Raw genomic sequence first — 10871 nt, forward strand, 5'->3', positions numbered from 1 at the left:
TAAAATCTTTTGAAAATAGCAGATCTATACAAGCTCACAATGTTGCCTCACGAGGCATTGTGAGCGTATAGATCGGCTATTTTCAAATGGCCAAAACGTATATAGGGCTGAAGTGGTTAATGTGTGTTTTGTAATAATAATCCAAATCTATAGTAAGTAACCTACTGGATACTCAAGTAAAGTAAAAAAAAAATACCTCAAAATTGTACTTGAGTAAATGTACTTTCCACCACTGTTTATTGGCTCATTCACTAATACATTGGCAAATTAGCAAACTCAAAAGTCAGGGGAGTGGATGGTTTAATTTGTATTATATGCATATACTGCCATTATTTAATACAAATTACTATCCGCGTGAATATAGCCTGGTACATATTCTACCAAATTGAAAGTGCATCAGCAGACCTCTAAATGGCAAGTTTCGGTGGTACCATTACATACTTTTTCAAAGGCAACAGGACATCATTACACATTTTACAGAAAGTTAAATTCAGAATGATGTGGTTTAAATTCCCTGTTGAACACAGTTGTATCGTAATCTTCAATACATATGAGTTACTTTGGCTACAGAGCCATGCATGCAGGCTACAGACTGCATCCACAGTTTTTAAATCAGCTCTTCCCAACATAGGCGATAAAACAAAGATTACATGCACATTCATTACATGTGATCACAAAAGCTTATGTTTAAATGCCACAGTCTTCTTAAGTTAACCATCATTGGGCCTGCCTCCAGGGTAACATAACAGATTACAGGATGATGGAAATGTAGACTACACAAATGAATATTGCTTACTGAGTTTAGTGCTCTATGAAGTCAAATGTCAGTTGTGAAGTGGCATGCAGACGGCTACACGGGTAACCTATACAAAACCTGCATAGTTTGATTCAATTAGGCTACATATGAAATACCATTCAATGTGAACAGTTCAGTAGATGCACAATGCACATGCACACCATATTCACTCCATTCCTCATGTAAGAAACATACAGCATGACAGTTTCCAAAAAGACAGGTTCAGCTAATTGAAAGCAGTGACATTGCACAGTGACATGATGCTGATATACTGATGCTGTATTCAAATGAGTTAACTTAAATGAGTATTGCTTAAGAATAGAACCATCATCAGAGAAGGAACAATTTAATAATAATTAGTTAGCCTCACTTAAACATCTGATAAGATAGCAGACTTTTAGTCTCATGGCTCCTTAGACAAGTTGCAGTCTTTTCCATATATGGCACATGTTGATAAATGCTTGCAGCAACACCTTCCTTTCCCTTTCAAGAGGTCTACTTAGCACTAAGATCTACCACCAGGTGCTGGTAGGCCAGCGTGCTGCCTTTGTAGCTGGCAGCCAGCAGAATGTCCTTGTTATCTACAGACACCAAACTGAAGCCCCTGGGTGCTCTCATGTTGAGCTCTTGGAAGGGCTGGAAGCGCTGAGTGAGGTCATCCCATAGGTAAACTCTGGAGAAGGAGAAATCACTCCCTAGGAGTAGGTACTGACGGAGGCCCACTGTAAAGGGATACGTGGCCATCGCGCCACGTGATGGCAGGGTCTGGATCTCCACGAAGCGCTGTCCCTCCCAGCGAAGTATCTTGGAGTCGCCGATGAAACGCGTGAGGCAGAGGTAAAGAACCTTCCTCACCCAGAAGTGCTTGACCATCTGCACGTCTGCTACTTCTGTGATCAGGGAGTGGAACATGAACTGCCTCTGGCTTCGGTTCCACTGGTAAACCACCGGGGGCTGGGAGGCACTAGACAGTATAAGGTGCTGCCTAGACCCAGCATCAAGGAACTCCACATGGGTGTCCCGATGCCAGGGATGGAGGGATTGGTGAGAGTAGAATCCATTGCTGTTCCACCGATAAATGCTAGTGGAGCCTGCCTTGGAACTGTCTGCCACCGCAAAGTACCACTCCCCATCCAGCTGGAAGGTTTCCACAAAGTTGGGCTTCCGCACCCGAGTGGTATCAATGTCTTGGATCTTTACGAAGCGCTGTGGGTCCTCTTCCCACCTGTAATAACATCATTATTGAAGTTAAATATCCACAATGTTTACAATCTTTGAATTGCTTCCATGGGTTTTCTGTTTAATAATTATGTGTGGGCAATTCAGCTGGACATTCGTACTACTAAGGATGAAATAGTCTCATAGACGTCTCACTTGTAGATGTGTGATCCTCCAAAAAGTTGAGCCACAACCATGTAAAGAGTGTTGTTTATTACAACAGGTTTGCAGTACACTGCAGAGCGAGCTGTGAGACACACATAGGAACATATCATTGAAAATTTGTTTCTAACATGTTGTGGTTGGTACAAACAATTTCACACAGGGCCAGCAAGGGCTTACTTACAGGTTATATTATGGAACATCCTGAAAACCATCTCCACATGATCCCATGTATACGTTGTGCAGAACCCTGACTCAGGCTGCGCGAAGGCTACAAATTGGTCTCCATTGAATTCATAGGACTCCACAGACACGGAGCGGAAAGGGAAGACTTCATAAACAACAAAATCTAGAAGAGAGAGACAAATCAGCCTAAAAGTGGTATGTCCTAACATTATGTTCAGCATCAATTTTAAATTGCGTATGAACAAACCTGCACTGTTGCAGTTGAAATCACGTGGGGTGAGCTCGTGGATCCTGCGACCTTGGAATTCAAACGGACTGGCACAGTAGATGGCTGGCACAGAGGTGTTGGTCTTCTCCATCCAATCCACCAGCCACTTGATTTTACAGTCACAACGGAAAGAGTTGCCCCGCAGGTCTCTGCGAGTTACATGTGAGAAACAAAAATAATTGTTCTTTGTCACAAATGTTGGACAATGAATTAAGCAAAGTTGTATTGTTAAAGGGTGGTGTGGCACTCAAAGCACTCCATTTTGAAAGTATACATACGGTACTTACAAATCTGTGAGGATGTCAAGATGTTTGAAAAGATCTCTTGGGAGCAACTGAAGGTTGTTATTTGACAGAGAGCTGCAACATTCCAGTGAAAAGATTCATGAATATGAATTGTATTGTTATACAGCATGTCATCAGTGTTTCATGGAGACCTCAGAGCTCTGTCTTCGCATTTTCTGTTCTTACAACTGACAGAGGGCATTGCACCTCAACTTAACAACACAATAACTACAATAATATAACCAGGTGATACAGAAGTTTTTACAGAAGAGGACACTGATAGTAATATAATACACCAAATACTATTAATCTGACAATGTAATATGCAATTTATCCATTTTATGAAAAGAAAAGTAACAATGTACTCACAGATGAGTCAGGGATTTTAGTCCCCTGAAGGTATATTTTGACAGAGCCTGGATGTCATTGTTCTCTATGAACCTGGGAGGAAGATGTCATTTTCAGAGAATGATTTACTCATATTTCACACATTGTTGGCAATCATCATGCAAAGTTTGTACAGAATTTCACTACTTGAAGGGTGGTATTGTTCTTCAATAAACATGGTGACTTTACCGGAAAACATTACTTTAGGGTCAGCAATCAAATTCTATTTTGTCAGCATTATTTGATCTTACTATGTCTTTGTGTTGTCTGTGGCTAGAGGACATGTACACACAGCCTGCTCTCAGCCAGCAGAATCTGCGATATAGAGATATTACTTTATTAGCAATCACAGTGGGTTGCCAAGGTACATGCTGGCAATGCAAAGAGCTTGGAGCTGGGCTGAAGCCAGAGCCCCACAATCACTTGATGGAGCTTGATGCATGGCCTTTTTGGAAAACTGCAAATGCAAGGCCATCAGCAAACTTACATTTTCTTCTTAAGACCATCAATTCACAAAATGGCATATTCAGCTCTATCAGACAACACAAGGCCATAAGTTTCTCTATAGATGTAGGATTAAATATTACATTTGGCCATGTTTCCCAGGCCTAAGACCCCACTGCTGTAATCTTGCAGTACTAAAAGCAGTGCCTCAGACATGTCATGTTACAGATTCGCACTCCAATTTCCTACATTTGTGTGGGATGGTCACCAGTTTATTTCTGATCAAAATGTGGTGCATTAGTTGTTTACACATGACGGCATGAAGTGGGACACTTACAGATATTGCAGTTGAGACAGACCAGCAAAGGCATCATCAGAAATCACATTGAATGTGTTGGAGTTCAACAAACTGCAAAAAAAATCAAATCAAAGTTTACAAAAAAAGTGAAAACGTACATACAAGGTCATATACGTACAGATAAGGTCATACATAAGGTTGTGATTGTGATTCAGAAGACACTAAACATTGGCACAAGCACACACACACACACACACACACACACACACACACACACACACACACACACACACACACACACACACACACACACACACACACACACACACACACACACACACACACACACACAAACACTCACAAACACTCACACACACTCACACTCTCTCTCTCCATTGCATCGGAGTAGACAATTGAGCCTTTGTGTTTGAGAACACAAGTGAAGGCAGTCAGTCATTGGTAATGACACTGATACAGAGGCACTACTCTTATTACTGCTATGTCACCACTGTTTTCAATAACCATTCATTTCTAGTGGCTGCAGTCCTTTCATTGTCTCTGCAAAACAAGACATATGCATGTATTGTAATATCTTCTACAAGCAAAGGAGGAGAAGGAGAGTGCCCACAATAAACACAATAAACTGTGAACTTTTACAAAGTGTGACACATCTCATAAAACGGCCCAGGCAATGTTTTCAGCCCAAACTGTTCAGAACTACCACAGCCTGAAGAATGCCTACAGTATGTGGTTGAAACATATCATGTACTGTATGTTCTGTCCTTGAGTTCTTCAACTTTGCCTGTACTTACACAGATGCATTATACATTGTAAAACTATTGCATACTAAAAGGACACTCTCCTTTTCTTCTTTTGTTTATAAACTGCATGCTAAGTCTCCCTTCTGTGGACCACTTTTCCTTGACAATTGATTTCACCAATGGTTCCGCAGTCAAGTGTATAGACAATCTAAGTTTAAAAACAGAAAGAAAATGAACTCCTCATGGATATTATGTCATCATCATCATTATTATTATTATTAAGCGGCGTACTCGGGCATCACATAAGTCGGGAACGATGCAAGTCGGGAATACATGCCCACCCGTGTGCAACACTCTTTCACCTGATGTAGTCGTTGAACATGTTGTCTGATTTTGCTTATCTCACATTTTCTCACACGCCGCCACTTTGCATGTTGGCAAAGCGGTACAAATGTGACGCAAAGCTCAGCCAATCAGTGAAGCCAATGGGTCTGGTTAGCCAATGAGGGAAGCCGGTGCCCACATAACAAACACATTGGTGAGGCGGCACAAACGTTACGCAAAGTTCGGCCAATCAGTTATGCCGACAGTTTGGTTGGCCAATCAGGGAAGCCGGTGCCCACACCCGCCCTCCCAAACACACAGAGATTTGGTGCGTTCTCCTCAGACCTGCGGACAGACAGATACAGACATTTGTGTTTTTTCGGTTCTTAGAAACCATCGGTCAGACCAAATTGCCACTTGGCACTACTGCACAGTGCACACCCCCGGGTAATATAGGACATACGTCAAGTTTGAGGCCGACAGAGAGACAGATAGACACAGGTTTTCGTGAATTAGTCGATAGATTATTATTATCATTATTATTATTATTTACTTTTGTATGCTGCACATGTTTATGGTATTTAGTCTTTATTTCACTCTTAAGTGACATAGGCCTATTGCCATTTTCTACTCACTAATTGATGGACATGGTTATTTGAATGTCAGTTCTGTGATTTATCAGTGTAATCACCTCAATTCATCACACATGTGCCACAATATCCAATCCTATTTATAGGATATGTCTGTGAATGTTATCTATGGTTATTTCTCTGAGGACCAAAACATCTGCCTCATCCATTTCTTTTAAATGACAAGTGGTCCATACTGAGATTAAAAAGTTGGTGATTAGTGATCTGTGTTTTCATAACTGCGGTACTGCCATGACAACTATCAATAAAGGTATATCTATGGAGGCCATGTTAGGCCAGAAAACTCACAGGAACTGTAGCATGTGTAGATGAGAGAACGCTCCTTCTGGAATGGCTGTGAAAGCAGCATTCACCATCGTCCTGAAATACACAGGTGATTGTATTATAATTAGCCTACTGGCTGTCACAAAGTTCAGAGTGCTGAAGTCATTAGTGGTTCATGGTTGCAAACATAAACATAACACATAAACAATGTTTGAATGGGATTGTCAGAGCAGAATAACATTTTCAGAAATATTTTGACAATGCCTCAACAATTAGGGCCACTCTTTTTAAACCAGGGCACACAACTTCCTTATTTACTTGTTCACATCTTCTGTATTGAAAATGAGGACACCACCACCTGCCTGTGCTCTTGAGTTCCCTTCCCTTCCCTACAGGCACGACAATGTTAAATCCCATTCATCCCATTATCAATGAGGTCAATAGCAAATGAAAGCACGTCCTTTACAGCACTCTCAGCAAATTGTAACTGCGTCCCATTCGGTGCTCAGCTTTTTATTTCATTACAGGCGCTCCACTTACAGACAATCTACTCTCCTTAAGATTAGATCTCTCAGAGGACAAGTAGGTCCTCAGCTGTGAGATATGAAATCTATTGTTAGTTTTACTCCCTGGAGTTCAGTCCACAGGGTTTCATTGCTGTACTTTCATAACGGTGGCGCTCCTCTCTGCCAGGGTTTGTTGACTCTCGTCCAGGAATGAGAAGAGAGTGCTGGGTTGGAGACACCAAAGTGCCTATTTTGTAATCCGTTAAAAGGTATACAAGTGCTGCATAGGCAGAGCCTGTTCCATAACAAACATTCACCCTGGGTAACATCGATTTAATTTGTTCTACAGTAACCATACTGTAGCAGTGCATTGTGGTTACGTAATTCTCTCTTGCACTGTTCTATGCCAAGATACATCAGCTCAAACAGCAATGTGCAAATCTTAAAATCACAGATGTTATAATATTATAGATATTAAAATTATATACATTATTTTGTGTGGTGATGTAAGTAAAACAAATTACATTACATCTTGCATTAATTCATACAATAAGAGCAGCCAGAGAGATGAAGCAGACCACGCACACAGATCTCATCTCATCTGCTGACCCTTCATAAATCAGAAATGGATGGAGTGATTGGACTTTCCTTTATGTCTTGGGGAATGACAAACATGGTATCAATTTACTCACAGAGAGATGATTCCAGGGGGGAAGCTCTTGGGTATAGCCTTGGTGTCCACGCAGAAGGCACTGTCTTTGGTGCAGGAGCAGGTACTGGGGCAGCGGGGTATCTTGATGGGTTTCCTGGCCTCTGATTCCCCCAGGAGGCTTAAAAACATGCACAAGTTGGACAAGAGGAAGAGCGTCCGCCATCCCGGAGCCCTTTTCAATCCCACTTCCAGCATCCTTCCTTCAGCACCCGGCGGAAGAACAGGGTGGGACGTGAGAGAGCTTCTAGAAGTTTGGGTTTTCTTTTCCCCAAGTGGAGAGACTACAAGGAACAGCCAATGCCTGCAGCCACAATAGCAGCAGCAGCGCTTTAATGATGCTGAGTGAAGAGTTGAGGGAAGAGAGAACGAGTGAGAGATTGTTGGTGTGTGTGTGTGTGTGTGTGTGTGTGTGTGTGTGTGTGTGTGTGTGTGTGTGTGTGTGTGTGTGTGTGTGTGTGTGTGTGTGTGTGTGTGTGTGTGTGTGTGTGTGTGTGTGTGTGTACGTGTGACAGAGAGAGATCGAGCGAGAGAACGAGAGTGAGTGAGAGAGAGAGAGGGAAGAGTAAGGGCAGTCTCCTCTGTGGGTGTACTGTGGATGCTCTGCAGCTTCCTAGGAGCTGCTCTCTCTCTCTCTCTCTACCTCTCTCTCTCAATCTCTCTCCCCCTCTGGGAGAACGTAGGTCTGCAGGAGTGACGAACCAGGGCTCTCACCGCACCAGGACCTGTATGCAGCAGCAGCCCTGACACTGAATTATTTACTATCGCCCATACGGAACCCTTAAAACGATGGCAGGCAGCAGAGGGGGATGGGAGAGCAACAAGGCAACGCCTCATGTCAGTATTGACTGAAGATAACACTAAGGGTACATCCAGTCAGTACAACTCTCTGAACCGCTGCAGGTGCAAAGGCAATGCCAAGCAGTCAGATATGGATGAGGGGACACTGCCTACATATGAAGCCACCTCCATCGTATTGTGATCTGATGTCATGCAGTTCGTCACACAATGTGTCAGTCAGCTGAGCTACTTTTTTTTTTTAAAGTTTTTAATTAAGCAATTAAACAAACTGGGAGACAGGGCTGGGTGATATGGACAAAATCAAATATCACAATATTTTGTTCAAATACCTCAATATTGATATTATGACAACAGTGTGGGACTGTGGGTATTGGTGCTTTCACAAAATATTTCCACAATACAATTTTTTACTGATTATTGATTATTATCAGTAATGCGACAGGGTTCGATTTGCTGGTGAGGATGGGGGAGTCTATGCACAGTGACAGTCTATGCATCTGCATTTGATAATCCCATAATAAGTGGTTCAGAAAATGCAAATCGATCCCTATCATAACTTAGTTGTTAAGGGCAAATAATAGAACAACTAAAACAGTATGGTAATCCCAGCTGATGATCTATGACAATATCAATACCACATTGATAGACTGCCCAGCCAAGATTACAAGTTATGCAGCCTACCCATTAACCTCAACACCAAAGATTTCCAATGATGTTCAACAAATCATTCTGAGAATTTTAGCTCTTTAGTGCCCACTTACATCATGTGAAAACATTCAGAAAGATTGTTCAGGCTGTGTGAAAAGCAGTGTCTTCTGTGTTCCTCTAAGGCCTACTGTCAGACTGTGACTGTCTCATACAGATTAAATGTATTGTACATGGTCCGGGTACTAAAGTATAACCGAATTATACTTTAGTACCCGGACCGTACATCATATCATCATTGATTCAAAATCTTACTTTTCACTTGGACAATATAGGACTACCAGCAGCATCACATGACTCTGTCAGGTCTATGCATGTGACAGAGAGTGTGATCAGGGGTTCCATGGTGCTGAGTCTGCTGACCACCTTTAAGAATCTTGCCCAGTCACTTGGTAAACAGGTGACAGGTTTTGTTGTTTTTACAGAAAGCTACAAAAATGGCCACGTGGAGGACTGCTAAAGAGAAAACAAGCATAACAAGGAGGACACACATTTCGTATTTCTGATTGACATTTCGTCTAGATTGACTTATAACCTAATTGTTGTCAATTATCGGACACAATGTTTCTCACCAAGCATAATCATATATTCATATATCAACCCGATATCAACCCAAATTCCAAAACACGCTACAACGCTGTGGCGAATCTGGCCAGGCAACTCGGAAATGTACATTCTTACTACCGCCTCTCAACACAAGAGGGTGCTGTAGGTCATGAAATGAAGTCCATCAGAGCTAGACCAGCGGTTCTCAACCTGTGGGTTGGACATTAACTCTATGTTGGACATGATGGAGGGGAGGGGGGGAGGGTACAAGTTCACTGTCAGAAAAAAAGAGCATTGCTGAATCAAATGTAATCAATAAACTATACAATAAAAACTGGTCAATCATTGGCCAAATTGTCAAATAATATTAGAAATAGGCAAACGTGAAAATAGCTGATCTACAAGCTCACAACGCGTCACGTTGCCAGCCAGGCGTTGTGAGCTTGTAGATCTGCTATTTTCCCACAATATTTATCTGTGGAACCAAGTCAAACTAAATTGAATGCCTCAACTCCATTCCAAGTGCTTGTCAGGGTGGGCGGTCCCCAGTTCACTTCAAATATGATTATTTTGGGGGGTCACGACCTGAAAATGTTGAGAACCACTGAGCTAGACGACGTGAGCAGACAGCATCTCTACGGCACACAATGTGACGGCAGCTGCCAACAGACCCAGCCTCAGTGCCAGGCACAGCCAGCTTTCACTAACAACAACTCTCTCTGTTGTCGCAGGCGGATCAGCCACTATCTTTCAGTACGCAGCATACTGTCGTGCATTATCATTCTGCCTATGTGTCTCAGAACATTGTTCTATTCGAGAGACACACACACGCACACGCACACGCACACACACACACACACACACACACACACACACACACACACGCGCCATGTGGCATTCATTCAACAGACAGTGTTCTTCTCGGGGAGAAGATCATGGCAACTGCACTTTGAAAGTTTCTCTGTGTAAAATACATGTAATGTTTTCTTTTTGACATACTGCATTTTTCTGACTAAGAATCATACATAGCCTACATAGGCTATATATATATATATATATATATATATATATATATATATATATATATATATATATATATATATATAGGCCTATATATATATATATATATATATATATATATATATATATATATATATATATATATATATATATAGCCTACACACAGACACACACGCCATTTGATAGCATCCAGCTGGGTCTACAACAGTAACCACCTTCACTTTCTAAATGAGATTAACTGAACATTTTAACAGGAATTTAAAGGGTTAATCAAGCATGCATGAAACAATTCAGTGTGCTTCTCTGATATTGGGCTGTATATTATTAGTCTCTATATTCTTTCTAGATATTCACCAAGAGACAAATCCCAGTATACGTAGTAGCCTATATGTTCCCATGAATGATTAGGAGAGCAACTTCATGGGACACAGTAACACTTCCATTAACAGGGATGTAGGGGCACTTTGTAGCACACAGCCATTTGCACAATGTAGCCTAGTCTACAAGGTCGAATGTTCCAATTCATTCTCATTGGAGCAGTT

General features: G+C 41.7%; 1 protein-coding gene across 1 annotated transcript; it reads right to left on the minus strand.

The window, feature by feature from the left end:
- Positions 1-1253: 1253 nt before the first annotated feature.
- lgi3 (leucine-rich repeat LGI family, member 3) lies at positions 1254-7455 on the minus strand (the record flags this gene model as incomplete). The annotated part of the gene is made up of 9 exons (XM_080433592.1): positions 1254-2021; positions 2171-2261; positions 2361-2525; positions 2610-2779; positions 2918-2989; positions 3284-3355; positions 4083-4154; positions 6067-6138; positions 7241-7455. 9 exons carry the CDS (start codon positions 7453-7455, stop codon positions 1292-1294), a joined length of 1659 nt encoding a protein of 552 aa, XP_080289718.1. The 3' UTR covers positions 1254-1291.
- Between the last annotated feature and the right edge of the window lie 3416 nt (positions 7456-10871).

Source organism: Gymnoscopelus braueri (assembly GCF_963280865.1).
Source record: "Gymnoscopelus braueri genome assembly, chromosome: 7".
Taxonomy (NCBI): Eukaryota; Metazoa; Chordata; class Actinopteri; order Myctophiformes; family Myctophidae; genus Gymnoscopelus; species Gymnoscopelus braueri.